This window comes from Chiloscyllium plagiosum, chromosome 24 (assembly GCF_004010195.1).
Source record: "Chiloscyllium plagiosum isolate BGI_BamShark_2017 chromosome 24, ASM401019v2, whole genome shotgun sequence".
Lineage (NCBI taxonomy): Eukaryota > Metazoa > Chordata > Chondrichthyes > Orectolobiformes > Hemiscylliidae > Chiloscyllium > Chiloscyllium plagiosum.
Window position 1 is genome coordinate 52,704,160 of NC_057733.1, and position 19,080 is coordinate 52,723,239.

Sequence of the window (19,080 nt, forward strand, 5' to 3'; positions counted from 1 at the left end):
CTTTTTGATTATGTTGGTTGCTTTCCGAGGCTGAGGGAAGTGTAGACAGAGTCAATGGGCAGGCTGGTTTACATGATGAACTAGGCAGTGTTCACAACTCTCTGTAGTTTCTTATAGTCCGGGAAAGAGCAGTTGCTTTGCCACACTGATGCATCCAGATGGAATGCTGTCTATGGTGCGTGAATAAAAATTGGTAAGAGTCTTTACATACATGCTGAATTTCCTTAGCATCCTGAGGACTTAGAGGAGAAAGTGAGGACTGCAGATGCTGGAGAGTCAGAGTCAAAATGTGTGGCGTTGGAAAAGCACAGCAGGTTAGACAGAGTCCGAAGAGCGGGAGAATCGACGTTCCAGGCATAAGCCCTTTATCAGTAATGTGGGGAGTGGGGGGGTCAGGGGAAGGGGGGTGAGAGATAAATAGGAGGAGGGTGGGGCTGGGAGAAAGGTGGGTGGGAGGGGGTGATGGTGATTGGTGGAGTAGATAGGTGGGAAGGGAGGGGAGATGAGGAAACTGGTGAAATTGACGTTGATGCCGGGTGCCTAGAGGGTCCCAGGGCAAAAGATGAGACGTTCTTCCTCCAGGTGTCAGGTGGCTAGGATTTGGTGGTGGAGGAGGCCCAGGGGCTTACTGTGTGGGGCTTGCAGGACTCCTTGGTGGAGTGGGAGGGGCAATGAAGTGGTCAGCCACAGAGCGGTGGGGTTATTTGGTGCGTGTGTCCCAGAGATATTCTCTGAAACGTTCCGTGAGTTGGCGTCATGTCTCCCCAATGTAGAGGTGACCACATCGCGAACAATGGACACAGTAGATGAGGTGGGTGAATGTGCAGGAAAATCTCTGCCAGATTTGGAAGGATCCTTTCGGGGCGTTGGACGGAGGTGAAGGGGGATGTGTGGGCCCAGATTTTACGCCTCATGTGGCGGCAAGGGAAGGTGCGGGTGTGGAGGGTGGGTTGGTGGGGGGCCTAACGAGGGAGTCATGGAGGGAATGATCTCTATGGAATGCTGATAAGGGTGGGCAGGGAAATATATCGCTGATGGTGGGGTCTGACTGTAGATGGTGGAAATAGTCATAGAGTCATAAAGATGTACAGCATGGAAACAGACCCTTTGGTCCAACCCGTCCATGCCGACCAGATATCCCAACCCAATCTAGTTCCACCTGCCAGCAGCCAGCCCATATCCCTCCAAACCCTTCCTATTCATATATCCATCCAGATGCCTTTTAAATGTTGCAATTGTACCAGCTTCCACCACTTCCTCTGGCAGCTCATTCCATACCCGTACCACCCTCTGCATGAAAGAGTTGCCTCTTAGGTCTCTTTTATATCTTTCCGCTCTCACCCTAAACCTGTGCCCTCTAGTTCTGGACTCCCCGACCACAGGGAAAAGACTTTGTCTATTTATCCCTCATAATTTTGTAAACCTCTATAAGGTCACCCCTCAGCCTCCGACGCTCCAGGGAAAACAGCCACAGCCTGTTCAGCCTCTCCCTGTAGCTCAGATCCTCCAACCATGGCAACATCCTTGTAAATCTATCCTCCCATTCCTGCTCTCACTAGCTCATAGCACTGGGAGTAATCCAGATATAACTACCCTTGAGGACCTCCTTTTTAAATTTCTACCTAACTCTCTGTAATCTCCCTTCAGAATCTCAACCTTTTCCCTTCCAATGTCGTCGGTTCCAATGTGGACAATGACCTCCTGCTGACCTCTCTCCCCTGTGAGAACATTCTGACCCCTCTCTGAGACATCCTTGAAGCTGGCACCAGGGAAACAACACACCATTCTGATTTTTCTCTGCTGGCCACAGAAACGTCTGTCTGTACCTCTGACTACAGAATCCCCTAACACAATTGATCTCTTGGAAGCTGACGTACCCCTCGTTGCATTCGAGCCAGTCTCAATACCAGAAACTTGGCTGTTCGTGCTACGTTCCCCTGAGAATCCATCACCCCCTACATATTCCAAAGCAGCATACTTGTTTGAAATGGGTATATCCACAAAATACTCCTGCACTAGCTGTCTACCTCTCCTACCCTTCCTGGAGTTAACCCATCTATGTGACTGTATCTGAGATGTCCCGCCCCTTCCTATAGCTGCCATCCATCACATACTGTTGCTGTTGCAAATTCCTTATGTTTCTAGCTGTCTCTCCAACCAATCCACTCGATCTGATAAGATTCGCATCCAACAGCATTTATGACAGATATAATCCGCAGTAACCCTTAAACTCTCTTTAACTCCCACATGTGACAAGAAGTACATATCACTGCAAAGGCCATTTTTGCTCCTTCACAATCTATAGACCCAGAAAATAACACCGTCTTATTCCTCTACAAACACTGCCCCAGGTTAAATTAATAGCTATGGCTTATATTTTAAGTTTAATCAAGAGACTTATCTCCAAAAACGTATAAACAAGAAAGAATCCACTATACTTACTACTGCAGCTTTTCTCTTGGACAGACTTAAAACAACAATTAACTTATCTGATTCTGTGCTGTGAACTTCACCCAACAGTTCCTCCAAGATTAGTTGTGAATTTCACTGTTTGTTAATTTTCCCAGATGCACTCTGATGTCCAGTGATACATGAATTCAAACAGCAAAGGCAGTAACTGTGCAGGTTCTCTCTCTCTCTCTCTCTCTCCCCTGCAATGTCCTCACCATGTGCTTCCTTTGTCTGCTCTTCTCCCTTTTAAACTGCTGTTGTTTTGACTTTTTCTCCAAGGTTACAAAACAATGCAACAGCATAAAAACAGTAGTTGCTGCTCCTGGAATTCGAGGAAATCACCTCCAACACCTTAAATACTTCAAAATAAGGAGCAGCTCTTACAGCCAGAAATTTTTCCCGTCCTCCAAATGGTTGGGGAATAAAGCCTTGTATCCGGAGGTTGGTGGGGTTGCAGGTGAGGACAGTGGGGAGGGGGTAGGGGGGTGGGTTCTATCCTTCTTGTGATTGGAGGGGTGGGGTTCAAGGGAGAAGGAGCGGGAAGTGGAGGAGATGCTCTGGAGAGCACTGGTGACCACATGGGAGGGGAAATTTCAGTCCTTGAAATAGGAGGCCATCTGGGATGTTCTGGAATGGAATTGGTCCACCTGGGAACAGATACAGTGGAGGTGGAGGAATTGGGAGTAAGGGATAAAATTTTTACAGGAGGGGTAGTCCAGGCAGCTGTTGGTTGATTTGAAGTAGATGTCTTTATTGAGTCAGTCGCTGGAAATGGAGATGGAGAGATCCAGGACAGGGAGGGAGGTGTCTGAGATGGTCCAGGTGAACTTGAGGTTAGGGTGGAAGGTTTTGGAGACGTTGATGAACTGTTCAACCTCCTCATGGGAGCATGAAGTGGTGCTGATACAGTCATCAATGTAGCGGACGAGAAAATGGGGAATGGTGCCAGTGTAACTACAGAAGATGGACTGTTCCATGTAGCAACGAAGAGACAGGCATAGCTGGGGCCCATGCGGGTGCCCATGGCTACCCCTTTGGATTGGAGGAAGTGGGAGAATTTGAAGGAGAAGTTGTTGAGGATGTTGGTTCAGCCAATCAAATGAGTGTGTCAGTGGAGGGATACTGGTTGGGTTGGCGGGAGAAGAAGAAACAGAGGGCTTGGAGGCCTTCATCATGGCGGATAGACATGTACAGGGATTGAATTCCTGTAAGATGGAAAGATGAGACGTAGGGGCCCAGCAAAACAAAAGTCATGGAGGAGGTGGAGGGTGTAGGTGGTGTCCCAAATGAATGTGAGGAGCTCCTGGATCAAGGGGGACAGAACGGTGTCAAGATATGATGAGATACGTTCAGTGGGGCAGGGGCAGGCAGAGATGATGACAATAGGTCGATTGGGGCAGTCAGGTTTGTGGATTTTGGGTAAGATTTAGAATCGGGCGGTCCAGCCTTCTGGGAATATGAGGTTGGAGGTTGTGGATGAGAGATCCTCTGAGGTGATGAGGTTGTGGATGGTCTGGAAGATAAAAGATAATGGTTTGATGATGGGAGGTGAGGTCTTGGTGAAGGGGGCAGTAGAAGGAAGTGTCTGTGAGTTGGCGTCTGGCTTCAGCGATGTAGACGTTTGTGCGCCAAACTACCACTGTGCCCCCCCCATTGTCTGCGGGTTTGCTGGTGAGGTTGGGGCTGGAGTAGAGGGCTGCGCGTTGCGAGGGTGAGAGGTTAGAGTGGGTGAGAAGGGTGGACAGGTTGAGGTGGTCAGTGTCATGGCGGCAGTTGGAGATGAAGAGATCGAGGGCAGGTATCAGACAGCATGGGGTGTCCAAGTGGATGGAGTATGTTGGAGGTGGGAGAAGGGGTCCTTGGGTGATGGGTGGGAGTGCTGATGGAAAATATAAGCACAGAAGTGATGGAAGAATAATTCGATGTTGCAATGCATGGGGAATTCATTGAATTAAAGGCGTTGTTGTGCTTTTGTGATCATCACATTAATGTGGGTGGACCAGGACAGATTGTTGGTGATCATCACTCCCAGGAACTTGACAGTCTCCATCATCTCCACCTCAGCTTCATTGATGCAGACAGGGACGTAGTCTCCACTCCATTTCCTGAAGTCAATGACTAGCTCCTTCCCTTTGCTGACGTTGATGGAGAGATTGTTGTCTTGACACATGCCACTAAGCTCTCAATCTCTCCTTGTACTCTGTCTTATTGTTGTTTGAGATCCAACCTACAATGGTGATGTCGTCAGCAAAGTTGTAAATGGAGTTGGGGAGGAATTTGGCCACATAATGTGTGTATATAAGGACTATTGTCGGGAGCTGAGTACACAGTCTTAAAGGCACCAGCATTGAGGATTACAGTGGAGGAGGTGTTGTCATCTATCCTTACTGATAGCGGTCTATCGGTCAAGAAGTCAAGGATCCAGTTGCAGAGATGGGAGCTGAGCTCTAGGTCTTGGAGTTTAGAGATGAGTTTGTTTGGAAGTATGGTGTTCAAGGCAGAGTTGTTGTCAATAAGTAGGAGCCTGAGATAAGTATATCCTCGTTATCCAAATGATCCAGGGATAAGTTTCGGTCCAGGGAGATGGCATTCACCATGGACCTGTTGCACCAGTAGGCAAATTGCAAAGGATTCAAGAGTGTGGCGCTGGTAAAGCACAGCAGGTCAGGGCACCTTCCGAGGAGCAGGAGAATCGATGTTTCAGGCATAAACCCTTCATCAGGAATGTGGAGAGGGGAAAGGGGGCTGTGAGATAAATAGGAAGGTGGGGCTGGGGGAAGGTAGCTGGGAGGGTGATAGATAGATGGAGATGGAGGCTGATGGTGATAGGTCTGAGGGGAGGGTGTAGCAGATAAGTGGGAAGGAAATGTGGTCTCCTCTACATAGGGGAGACAGAACACCGACTCGCGGAATGTTTCAGGGAACATCTCCAGGACACATGCACCAAACAACCCCACCGTCCTGTGGCTGACCACTTCAACACCCCCTCCCACTCTGCCAAGGACCTCCACCGCCAAATCCAAGCCACCTGATGTCTGGAGGAAGAACACCTCATCTTCCGCCTTAGGACCCTCCAACCACACTGCATCAATATTGACTTCACCAGTTTCCTCATCTCCACTGCCCCCACCTCATCTGAGATCCAACCCTCCAGCTCAGCACTGCCCTCTTGAACTGTCCCATCTGTCCATCTTCTTCCCACCTATCTGAAACATCGATTCTCCTGCTCCTCGGATGCTGCCTGACCTGCTGTGTTTTTCTGTAATTGTAGATCAGTGAGTTTCAGGAGTCATGGAGATCTACAGCTCAGAAAAGGACCTTCAGGCCATTGGTCAATAACAACCTCCGAAGTATTCTAATCCCGTTATCCTGCACTTGCCCTGTAGCTTTGTGTAACTTGGCATTACAAGTGTGCATCTAAATACTTCTTAAATATTATGACAGTTCTGCCTGTCCCACTCTTGCAGGCTGTGAGTTCAGATATCCACCATTCTCTGAGTGAAAAAATCCTTGCATCCCCTCTAAACCTCCAGGCTCTTACCATAGATCTATGTCCCCTGTCAATGATCCCTCCATCAAGGGGAAGATGTTTGCCCTGCCTATGTCCCTTATACTTTTATGCACCTCAAAGAACTAGCTGCTCAATCTCCTCTGCTCTGAGGAAACCAACCCCACTCTGTCCAACTATTGAAATTCTCTAGCCTAGGCAACGTCCTGGTAAATCTTCTCAACACCCTTTTCAGTGGATTTCAGAATTGCACACAATATTCAAGCTATGGCCTAACCATCGGTTTTTATGTTTCTACATAACATCCCTGCTCTTAAATTCTATGCCTTGACTAATGAAGGCGTGTATACAAAATGCCTCCTTAACCACTTTGTTCAACTGTCCTGATAGCTTCAGGGACCAGTGGCCATACAGAACATGGTCCCTCAGAACCTCAGTACTTCCCAGGTTTCTATTGTTCACTGTGTATTCCCTTGCCTTAACTCTAAGAATCTAAAATAATTTGAAAATTGCTTAGTCAATTCTATCAAGTGTCAATTCTTCCAAACCCATGACCACTTTCATCTCAAAGGGCAAAGGCAGCAGATACATGGGAGTGCCACCCCCTGCAAGTTCCCCTCCGAGCCCTCCCCATCCTGACTTGGAAATATATCGCCATTCCTGCATTGTCGCTAGGTCAAAATCCTGGAATTCCCTCCCTAATGGCATATCCTTGATCACATACGCGGGAAAAGGTTCACACTGTCAACCCTATCTAACCCCCTGCCCTCCCCATCCTGACTTGGAAATATATCGCCATTCCTGCATTGTCGCTAGGTCAAAATCCTGGAATTCCCTCCCTAATGGCATTGAGGGTTTACTGACAGCACATGGACAGCAACAGTTCACGAAGGTAGCTCACTCTCACCTTCTTGAGGGCAATTAGGGAGGGATAATAAAGACTCGCTCAGCCAGCAATGCCCATGTCTCATGACTGAATTTTACAAAAGTCACATTCTACTGAAAAGGCATGACCCTTGTGCACACGGAATGATTTTGCTACTTGGAAGTAGATCTTAGATGCATTGTCAAGGCTCACAGACATTGATAAATCATTATGTGTGAAACTCATGCAGAGACAGATAAAATTTAAAGTGGAAGAAAGTCGAAATAATTATACCTGTTAATGTTTTTCTGTGAAAGGCTGGGGAAGTAGAAATGTTTGAAAAAATACCTTTTATACACCTTGACTTGCCAAGCACTTGCAATGAGGATGTGCCAACTCAGTCTGACTTCTGATTCAATGCGTGTAGGAATATTCTGAGCAGTTTTGGACACCAAATCCAAGGATGTGTTGGAGATGGAGGGTTTTTCAAAGGAGGTTTACAAGAATGATTCTGGATTTGAAGGGCTTGTCACATGAGGAGTAGTTGAGGACTCTGGTCTGCACTCAATTGAGTTTAGAAGGCTGAGGGAGATCTGATTGAAACTTACAGAATACTGAGATGTGGAGGTGCTGGTGTTGGACTGGGGTGGACAAAGTTAAAAATCACACAACACCAGGTTGTAGTCCAACAAGTTTATTTGGAAGCACTAGCTTTGAAAGCTAGTATTTCCAAATAAACCCTTTGGACTATGACCTGGTATATGATTTTTAACAGAATACTGAGAGACCTGGATAGACTGGATGTGGAGAAGGTGTTTCCACTTGTAAAAGAGACCAGGACCCAAAGGTACAGCCTCAGAGTGAAGGGATTACCCTGTAGAACTGAGATGAGAAGGAGGAGTTTCTTCAGCCAGAGGGTAGTGAATCAATGGAATTCATTGCCATAGAGGGCTGTGGAGGCCAAGCCATTGAATGTATTTAAGACAGAGATAGACTGGTTCTTGATTGGTAAGGAGATCAATGGGTATGGAGAGAAGGCTGGAGATTGGGTTGAGAAACATATCAGCCATGATGGAACAGCTGGAGACTGATGGACTGAATGGCCTAATGCTGCCCCTGTTTCTTATAGCCTTATGGAAATGCTCTTTATACTGCACCTGAAGGAGCTGCTGGGAAAATTCACGAAGAACTTATAAACCCTTTCACATTGCAGGACTCAAAAATACAATGAAGATGCTGGCAGCTCTTTTACATATTGTTGATGTTCGGTTTATATTTTAGTTTAACAATAATACACAGGAGTTACTGTATAAGTAAAATCCATGTGGCAAATCCATTACCAGTTTTAGCATATTAAACACTGAATTAAATTTTTTTTAAAAATAGATTTGTTTTACCACGCGGAGTATGTTAATAACTGGCATATGCAGTGGTTGGTGACTGCAATGATATGGCAATCAATTGACAAAGTTAAAAATCACACTGCACCAGGTTATAGTCTAACAGGTTTATTTGAAACTTCAAATAAACTTGCTGATAAACCTGCTGGACTATAACCTGGTGTTGTGTCATATTTAGTGTTGTCCAGCCCAGTCCAACCCCCAGCAGCTCCACATTATGGCAATCCAGGGAGAGAAGGATCATGCCACATCCTCCACACGCTTCCTGCGTCCTAACAACGCTTCCTGGCAACCGCTCCCCTGCTGAATGCTACCCTCGCTGCTCCCAGGATTGCAAATTCTTATTTGTAATTGAAAAAAGGACAAGTTATTTGTAGTAAGGGTTTAAAAATGCCGAGAAAGAACGTGAAGAAGACCAGAAAAAAGAGGTGAATTTACGCTTTGAGAAACGAGCAGAGGAAACAATGGGAAAGAGAGAAAGAGAGAGAGAGAAAAACAGGGGGACAGAGAATGTGGGGAATGACGGCGAGATAACTAACCTGGGGCAAAAATAAAGAAGAAAATAGCCGAAGAATTACGCTTAAAAAGATATAAGAAAATGTAATAGATAAACGCAGAGCAAACCTGGAAAATGAGAGAATGAGTGAAATAATTACACTGTTAAAAGACAGAGAAACAGTTAAAGCGAGAAATAAGGTAAACATGGGCAGCTAAAACGATCTGTCTCCAGCTGGGAGTGTTTGATGTGGCTCTGAGGAGCAAACTTAACCTGAAACAAAAACAGAAATTGCAGGAGAAACTCCGCAGCTCTGGCAGCATCTGTGGAGAGAAAGCAGAGTTAACGTTTCCAATCCAGTGACCCTCAGAATTAATTGTAGCAAGGAAAAGGTTTTGGGGGGTTGGGAGATGGGAGGGCAAGGTGAAGGTGAGGGCGTGGTGAAGAGTGAAGGTGAGGCCCGGAGAGTCCTTGCGGAACGCTGACAGGGGAGGGAGGGAATGTGTGGCTGGAGGTGGCAGAAATGACGGCTAATGATTCTCCAGATGTGGATGCTGGTGGGATGGTAGGTAAGGACCCAGGGGTCCCTATCGTTGTCGGAGGGAAGAGAAGAGGCTGAGGGCTCTGTCAACCATGGTGATGGGGAACCGTTGGTGGAGGAACAAGCTGCCATCATCAGAACAGATCCAGCAGAGATGGAGGAACTGGAAGAATACAATAGAGTCTTTACAGCGAAGAGGGTTACCTCAGATTACAACGGGATCTTGACCAGATGGGCCAATGGGCTGAGGAGTGGCAGATGGAGTTTAATTCAGATAAATGTGAGGTGTTGCATTTTGGGAAAGCAAATCTTAGCAGGACTTATACACTTTATGGTAAGGTCCTAGGGAGTGTTGCTGAGTTGGAGGATCTGAGCTACAGGGAGAGGCTGAACAGGCTGGGGTTGTTTTCCCTGGAGCGTCGGAGGCTGAGGGGTGACCTTTTAGAGGTTTACAAAATCATGAGAGGCATGGATAGGATAAATAGACAAAGTATTTCCCTGTAGTCAGGGAGTCCAGAACTACAGGGCATAGGTTTAGGGTGAGAGCGGAAAGATATAAAAGAGACCTAAGGGGCAACGTTTTCACACAGAGGCTGGTACGTGTATGGAATGAGCTGCCAGAGGATGTGGTGGAGGCTGGTACAATTGCGACATTTAAGAGGCATTTGGATGGGTATATGAATAGGAAGGGTTTAGAGGGATATAGGCCAGGTGGGACTAGATTGAGTTGGGATATCTGGTCAGCATGGACGGGTTGGACTGAGGGTCTGTTTCCATGCTGTACATCTCTATGACTCTATTTACTATTACCAGTGATTTATCAGACTTTGGTTATTGATGTAGTAAGAAAAGTGCAATTTATTTTTGAATGTTCTGTATTTGAACAATTTCATCACAGAAATAGAAAATAAACAATGCATAATCCCTTTTTTCAAAACTTCTAGTCCAGGTAAGAAGATGGCAGCTGTTATGAAAACTGTTAACGTCAAGGAAATACAAAATGAAAATGAAGCCGCTCTTCAAGGATATATGAATAAAATATCTAAAAAACAGACAAAACGAGCATTGACTAAAGAGCAAAGAAAAATTGTAAGTGTGACAATTCTATTCCTGTTTATGAGGTACAAAGTAGTATTTGTGTTAGCTTTGCCCAGTGGGTAGATTTTGTTACAACAAGGTCAGAATGTTTAAGGATTATTAGGAAGAAACGTAGGAATAAAAGTGAGTTGTTTGGCATCTGCAGCCCATTTCACCATTTAACTAGATCATGATAGATCGATTTCTTAAGCCCATTGACTTGTCTTGGTTCCATAGTTCGTAATATCCCCATTTTTAAAACAAAATCAGTCAAAGTTTTAAAATTTTCAGTTGTTTCTCAGTGCAACTGTAGATTAGATTTGATTCCCTTCAGTGTGGAACCAGGCCCTTCGGCCCAACAAGTCCACACCGACCACCTGACCTGCACATCTTTGGACTGTGGGAGCACCCGGAGGAAACCCATGCAGACACGGGGAGAACGTGCAAACTCCACATAGACAGTTGTCCGAGGCAGGAATTGAACCCGGGTCCCTGGCGCTGTGAGGCAGCAGTGCTAACCACTGAGCCACTGTGCCGCCCATAGTATTTTGGGGGAGAGAGTTCTAGATTTCCATGAAGACCTAATGTCTGCATGGCCTCCACTAAATCTACTGTTATGTCCCCTCACTCTGCACTCTCTTCACTAAAGGAAATAAAACAGTTTCGTTTTGTTTAGCAATCAGCTCCTTTAATCATTCTAAACGTAGGTGAGTAAGTTGGTTACAGCACTTAAGGAAGTAATTCTTGTTGTACTCATGAGAGCTCTCTGCAAGATTGTTTCTTATTGGAGATGCTCATTGCATGGTTCTTGTAGAATCATAGAATCCCTACAAGTGGGAAAACAGGCCATTTGGCCTATTGAGTCCACACTAACTCACCAAAGCACATCTTACCCAGACCAACCCCCTCCCACCCATCCATTTTCCTTGTAACCCTGCATTTCCTTTGTCTTACCCATCTAACCTACACATCCCCAGACACTATCGGCAATTTGGCACAACCAATCCACCCTAACCTGCACGTCTTTGGATTGTGAGAAGAAACCCACACAGACACAGTGGAGAATATGCAAACTCCACACCAACAGTTGCCCAAAGCTGGAATTGAACCTGGGACCCTGGCGCTGTGAGGCAGCAGTGCTAACCACTGAGCCACTGTGCCATCCCAATGTGTACTCATGAGAGTATGAAGGTGCAATATATAAAAAAACACAATAGAGAGATTTGAGCTATAGGGAGAGGTTGAATAGGCTGGGGCTGTTTTCCCTGGAACGTTGGAGGCTGAGGGGTGACCTTATAGAGGTTTATAAAATCTTGAGGAGAATGGATAGGATGAATAGACAAAGTCTCTTCCCTGGGGTGGGGGAGTCCAAAACTAGAGGGCATGGGTTTAGGGTGAGAGCGGAACGATATAAAAGAGACCTGAGGGACAACTTTTTCACGCAGAGGGTGGTACGTGTATGGAATGAGCTGCCAGAGGAAGTGGTGGAGGCTGGTACAATTGCAACATTTAAAAGGCATCTGGATGGGTATATGAATAGGAAGGGTTTGGAGGGATATAGGCCGGGTGCTGGTAGATGGGACTCAATTAGTTTGGGATATCTGGTCGACATGGACGGGTTGGACTGAAGGGTCTGTTTTCGTGCTGTATACCTCTATGACTCTATGACTCGAATACACACCCTGGGTTTCTTATACAGAGACACTGTGCCAGATTTTCAAAGTGAGGTCAGGAATTCAAAGCCTGGATGAAATTCTGGGCCCAATCTTCCACCTCAGCTGTGTTGCTCCCTTGACATTATTTTAAAATGTATGTATCTTAATTAAGCGGGAGGTGAGATCAGCACCTAATCAACATAATGCTAAGCATCTCCAGGAGGCAGGGACTCTCTCCGAATACGGGCAGGTAGCAGCTATGATGGGGACTGCCATAACCTCATCAAAGTTAGACATCACACAACACCAGGTTGTAGTCATAGAGTCATAGAGATGTACAGCATGGAAACAGACTCTTCAGTCCAACCCGTCCATGTTGACCAGATATTCCAACCCAATCTAGTTCCACCTGCCAGCACCTGGCCCATCTCCCTCCAAACCCCCATATACCCATCCAAATGCCTCTTAAATGTTGCAATTGTACCAGCTTCCACCACTTCCTCTGGCAGCTCATTCCATACACGTACCAGCCTCTGTGTGAAAACGTTGCCCCTTAGGTCTCTTTTATATCTTTCCGCTCTCACCCTAAACCTATGCCCTGTAGTTCTGGACTGCCCCACCCCAGGGAAAAGACTTTATCTATTTATCCTATTCATGCCCCTCATGATTTTATAAACGTCTATAAGGTCACCCCTCAGCCTCTGACGCCCCAGGGAAAACAGCCCCAGCCTATTTAGCTCAAATTCTCCAACCCTGGCAACATCCTTGTAAAACTTTTCTGAACCCTTTCAAGTTTCACAACATCTTTCCAATAGGGAAGAGACCAGAATTGCACGCAATATTCCAACAGTGGCCAAACCAATGTCCTGTACGCCGCAAGATGACCTCCCAACTCCTGTACTCAATACTCTGACCAATAACCACCAGGTTTATTTGGAAGCATTAGCTTTCAAAGTGCTGCTCCTTCATCAGGTAGCTGTGGAGTAGGATCATAAGACACAGAATTTATAGCAAAATATCACAGTGTCATGCAACTGGAATGATATATTGAACAAATCTAAATTGCTGTAAAGTCTTTAATCTTTTAGGATGGGTTGCAGGTTTAGGTGCATTAATATGTAAATCCCAGAAACACTTTTAAGTTACACACAGATTTTATAATAAAAAAAAGTGACATCTCAGCTCAGACAAGGTGTGAGGTTAGAGTCTGTCTGTATCCCAATCTTGGGTCAGACTGGTTCTATTTCTAAAGTAGGAATTTATAAAATGTCACATGGACTGTCTGCCTACAGATTGTATGCTTTTTGAGCAAAACAGAATGTGTCTGCAAATATAATTCTGCAAATGCAAATTCACTCCATAGACGTGTGTGTGAGAGAGAGAGAGAGTGTGTGTGTCTGTGAGTGTGTGTGCACATGTGAGAGTGTGTGTTTGCATGTGTGCGTGCTTGGTAGATAGTCAACTTATCAGGCCATACCCTTCAACCAGAAGAGATTGAAATTCTCAGCCAAGGACTCAATTTCTGCCCCACCACCCAATGGACCCCATTGGTCTTGCAGCAGCCACGGAGAAATTCATCAGATGAATGAGACTCCGTGAATTCTTCCAAGAGGTCAGCAGTGATCCCAACTAGACAAGCAGAGAACTGGAACAGTCATCAGAGAGATCCATAGTGGAGCAATTTGGACCCATCTGGAGGACCGCTGCCCCGGGCTTGACATGTACTTTCAAACTGTCAGGAAATATATAAATGCCAGATTCATCAGCCGTACCCACGACGTAGAGCAAAACCTCACCTGATCACAACACAACACCATCCATGCTCTCAAAACCAATCACAACATTGTCATCAAGCCAGCAGATAAAGGAGGAGCCATCATCATTCAGAATAGAACAGATTACTGCAAGCAAGCGTACTGAAACTGAACAACTAGGAACACTACAGGCAACTAACAGCCAATCCGACCAAACAGCACACTCATGAACTAAACACATTGATCAGGACTTTTGATCCAGTTCCTCAGAGTTCCCTACGCGCTCTCATCCCACGTACTTCTCATGTAGGGGACTTCTACTGCCTTCCAAAGATGCACAAAGCCGACACACCAGGACATTCCATCGTATCAGGTGATGGCACCCTATGTGAGAACCTCTCTGGCTATATTGAGGGCATCTTGAAACAGGGCATTGTACAGGGGACCCCCAACTTCTGTTGCAACTCTACAGATGTTTTTACAGAAACTCAGCACCCACGGATCAGTCAAACTGCGAACATTCCTCGTCATGATGGATGTGTTAACACTCTACACCAGCATCCTCCACGATGACGGCAACACGGCAATAGCCTCAGTACTCAACACCAACATCTGCCAATCTCCGAACACCATCCTACTACTCATCTGCTTTATCCTCGACCAAAACATTTTCACCTTTGACAACTAGTTCTTTATCCAGACACACGGAACAGCCATGGGAACCAAATAGGCACAGCAATATGCCAATATTTTCATGTACGGGTTCGAACAAGACTTATTTGCTGCACAGGGCCTCCAATCAACATTATACACCAGATGTATTGATGACATTTTCTTCCTCTGGATTCATGGCGAGGAGTCACTGAAAGAACTACACAGTGATATCGACAAGTTTCATCCCACCATCAGACCTACCATGGACTACTGTTTAATATCTGTCTCATTCCTGGACACACACATCTCCATTAAGGATGGGCATCTCAGTACCTCACTCTAGCGCAAACCCACAGATAACCTCACAATGCTGCACTTCTCCAGCCTCCACTCTAAACATATTAAAACAGCCATCCCCGATGAACAAGCCCAACACATATACAGGATCTGTTCAGATGAGGAGGATTGCGATGAACACGTGAAGGTGCTCAAGGATGCCCTTATAAGAATAGGGTATGACACTCAACTCATCAATTGCCGGTTCTGACATGCCACAGTGAGAAACTGTAATGACTTCCTCAAGAGACAGACATGTGATGCGACCTTCGTTGTCCGGAAACCACACCATGTTCTTTGCAGCTTGCAACACATTATCGATGAGGATGAGCATCTCGCCAAGGCCTTCCCTACGACTCCATTTCTCATTTTTAAACAACTACCAGACCTTTAGCGGACCATTGTTCACAGCAAATGACCCAGTCTTCAGGACAACATTGACCACAACGTCATACAGCCTTGTCATGGCGACCACTGCAAGATATGTCAGAGTGTCGACATGGATACCCCCATTACAAGTGGGCACACCACCCACCATGTACGCTGTAGATATTCATACACTGCAGGCAAGGATGCCCCGAGGCATGGTACATTGGCGAGACCAAGCAGACGCTATGACAATGTATGAATGGACACCACGTGACAATTGCCAGGCAGGGGTATTCCCTTCCAGTTGGGGAACACTACAGTGATTACAGATGTTTGGATCTTCAGGTGACCATCCTCCAAGGCAGACTTTGGGGTATGCAACAAGGCAGAGTGGCCAAACAGAGACTGATAGCAAAGTTCGGTATCCATGGAGATGGCCTCAACGGGAACTTGTGTTCATGTCACACTAGAAGTGACTCCACTACGCATGCACGTGTATATATACACACACACACACGCGCACACACACCCTCTCTTATATACATACAAACATACACCCCCCCACACTCACACCCACGCACAAACCCTCTCACAGGCTTATACTCCATCACAATCATGCACACACACTACCAAGCATGCTCATATGCAAACACACACTCTCTCACGTGCACTCACACTTACGCACTCACTCTCTCTATCTCTCATACGCGCACACACACATATAAGTATATGGGGTGAATTTGTATTTGCAGAGTTATATTTGCAGACACAGTCTATTTTGCTCAAAAAGGAATACAATCTACAAGCAGTCAATCCATGTGACACTCAAGATTGGGATACAGACAGACTCTAACCTCACACCTTTAATGCAGCAGAAATTAGCCACCAGGATACATGAGCACCAACTAGCCACCAAAAGACATGACTAATTATCACTAATATCCATACACACAGATGAGGAGAGACACTAGTACGACTGGGACAATTTATCCATCTTGGGACAGGCTAAACAAAGACACGCACGGGAATTCTTAGAGGCCTGGCATTCAAACCAGAACTCCATTTACAAACATATCGATTTGGACCCCATTTACCAACCACTCAGAAACAGAACTGGAAGTGATATCACCCACCTTAAGTTAGCTTGAGAATGTGACTAAAATGAAGTTCTGCAATTTACATATTAATGAACTGAAACCTGCAACCCATTCTAAAAGAGGAAAGACTTAACAGCAATCGAGGTTTGTTCAATACATCATCTCAGTTGCATGACACTGTGATCTTTTGCTATAAATTCTGCTCCACAGCTACCTGGTGAAGGAGCAGCGCTTTGAAAGCTAGTGCTTCCAAATAAACCTGGTGGATTATAACCCGGTGTTGTGTGATTTTTAACTTTGTCCACCCTAGTCCAACACTGGCATCCCCGAGTAGTAACCTCATCAAACAGAGCAGGCAGTTCCTCAGAGGGTCTGCAGAACCAATGTATGAGACATGGGAAAAACTGAGGTAATGTGCATGATTGGGTGAAATATACCCAAAAACCTCTTTCACTTTAATTATCAAACGATCTTCACTTACTGTGCAGAGTACCCGAGGGCATTAAACTGGATTCGCTGGAATTTCCACGGAAAATAGAGTATTAACATAAGGAAATGATGCTACACCTCTGCAAATCATTGGTCAGACTACATTTAGAACACAGAACATAGAACGTTACAGCACAGTATAGGTCCTTCGGCCCTCGATGTTGCACCGACCTGTGAAATTAATCTGATGCCCATCTAACCTACACCATGCCATTATTATCCATATGTATGTCCAATGCCCATTTAAATGCCCTTAACATTGGCGAGTCTACTACTGTTGCAGGCAGGCCATTCCACGCCCCTACTACTCTCTGAATAAAAAAGCTACCCCTGATATCTGCCCTATATCTATCACCCCTCAATTTAAAGCGATGTCCCCTCATGTTAGCCGTCACCATCCGAGGAAAAAGGCTCTCACTGTCCACCCTACCGAACCCTCTGGTTATCTTACACAAGTCGATGGATAACAAGGGAGAGAATAGGACCCCTCAAAGATCAGCAAGGTGGCCTTTGTGTGGAGCCCGCAGAAGATGGGGGAGATACTAAATGAGTATTTTGCATCAGTGTTTACTGTGGAAAAAGGACGTGGAATATATAGACTGTAGGGAAATAGATGGTGACATCTTGAAAGATGTCCATATTACAGAGGAGGAAGTGCTGGATGTCTTGAAACGGTTAAAGGTGGATAAATCCCCAGGACCTGATCAGGTGTACCCCAGAACTCTTTGGGAAGCTAGAGAAATGATTACTGGGCATCTTGCTGAGATATTTGTATCATCGATAGTCACAGGTGAGGTGCTGGAAGACTGGAGGTTGGCTAATGTGGTGCCACTGTTTAAGAAGGGTGGTAAGGACAAGCCAGGGAACTATAGACCAGTGAGCCTGACCTCGGTGGTGGGCAAGTTGTTGGAGGGAATCCTGAGGGACAGGATGTACATGTACTTGAAAAGGCAAGGACTGATTAAGGATAGTCAACATGGTTTTGTGCGTGGGAAATCATGTCTCACAAACTTGATTGAGTTTTTTGAAGAAGTAACAAAGAGGATTGATGAGGGCAGAGTGGTGGAGGTCATCTATATGAACTTCAATAAGACATTCAACATGGTTCCCCATGGGAGACTGCTTAGCAAGGTTAGATCTCACGGAATAAAGGGAGAACTAGCCATTTGGATACAGAACTGGCTCAAAGGTAGAAGACAGAGGGTAGTGGTGGAGGGTTGTTTTTCAGACTGGAGGCCTGTGACCAGTGGATTGCCACAAGGATCAGTGCTGGGTCCACTACTTTTCATTATTTATATAAATGATTTGGATGTGAGCTTAAGAGGGATAGTTAATAAGTTTGCAGATGACACCAAAATTGGAGGTGTAGTGGACAGCGAAGAAGGTTACTTCAGATTATGATTTGGAGATGCTAGTATTGGATTGGGGTGGACAGAGTAACAAAAATCAAACAACACCAGGTTATAGTCCAGCAGATTCATCTGAAAGCACTAGCTTTCAGAGTGTTGCTCCTTCATCAGGTGGTTGTGGAGTATAAGATCGTAATATCTTACACGATCTTATACTCCACAACCAGCTGATGGAGGAGCAGGGCTCCGAAAGATAGTGCTTCCAAATAAACCTGTTGGACTATAATCTGGTGTTGTGTGATTTTTAACTTTGTACCTCAGGGCGGCACGGTGGCACAGTGGTTAGCACTGCTGCCTCACAGCGCCGGAGATCCGGGTTCAATTCCCGCCTCAGGCGACTGACTGTGTGGAGTTTGCACATTCTCCCCGTGTCTGCGTGGGTTTCCTCCCACAATCCAAAGATGTGCAGGTCAGGTGAATTGGCCATGCTAAATTGCCCGTAGTGTTAGGTAAGGGGTAAATGTAGGGGTAAATGTAGGGGTATGGGTGGGTTGCGCTTCGGCAGGTCGGTGTGGACTTGTTGGGCCGAAGGGCCTGTTTCCACACTGTAATCTAATCTAATCTAATCTAATTTCAATGGGATCTGGACCAGATGGGCCAATGGGCTAAGAAGTTGCAGATGGAGTTTAATTTAGATAGATGTGAGGTGCTGCATTTTGGAAAAGCAAATCTTAGCAGGACTTCATTTCCAACTGCCCGGCGGCAGTTGGAAATGAAGAGGTCGAGGGCAGGTAATAGGCCAGCACAGGGTGTCCAGGTGGATGCAGTGTGTTGGAGGTGGGCGAAGGGGTCCTCGGAAGGTGGGCAGGAATCCTGATTGTGAAAGTAAGCTCAGAGGCGGAGGCGACGGAAGAATTGTTCAACGTCACAGCGTGTATTAAATTCATTGATGCGTGGACGGAGGGGGATGAAGGTGAGTCCTTTGCTGAGGACTGATCATTCGTCCTCAGTGAGGGGAAGGTCTGGAGGGATGGTGAAA

General features: G+C 45.9%; 1 protein-coding gene across 4 annotated transcripts in view; it reads left to right on the forward strand.

Moving 5' to 3' along the window:
- Window positions 1-19,080, forward strand: part of LOC122562307 — a 48,533-nt gene that overhangs the window by 3,607 nt on the left and 25,846 nt on the right. For 2 of the 4 annotated variants that reach the window (XM_043715155.1, XM_043715159.1), the window contains exons 1-2: window positions 8,457-8,652; window positions 10,206-10,350. In XM_043715155.1, the coding sequence (XP_043571090.1) occupies window positions 8,615-8,652; window positions 10,206-10,350 (183 nt within the window). In that variant the 5' untranslated portion in view covers window positions 8,457-8,614. The other 2 variants (XM_043715157.1, XM_043715156.1) reach the window with 2 other exon arrangements.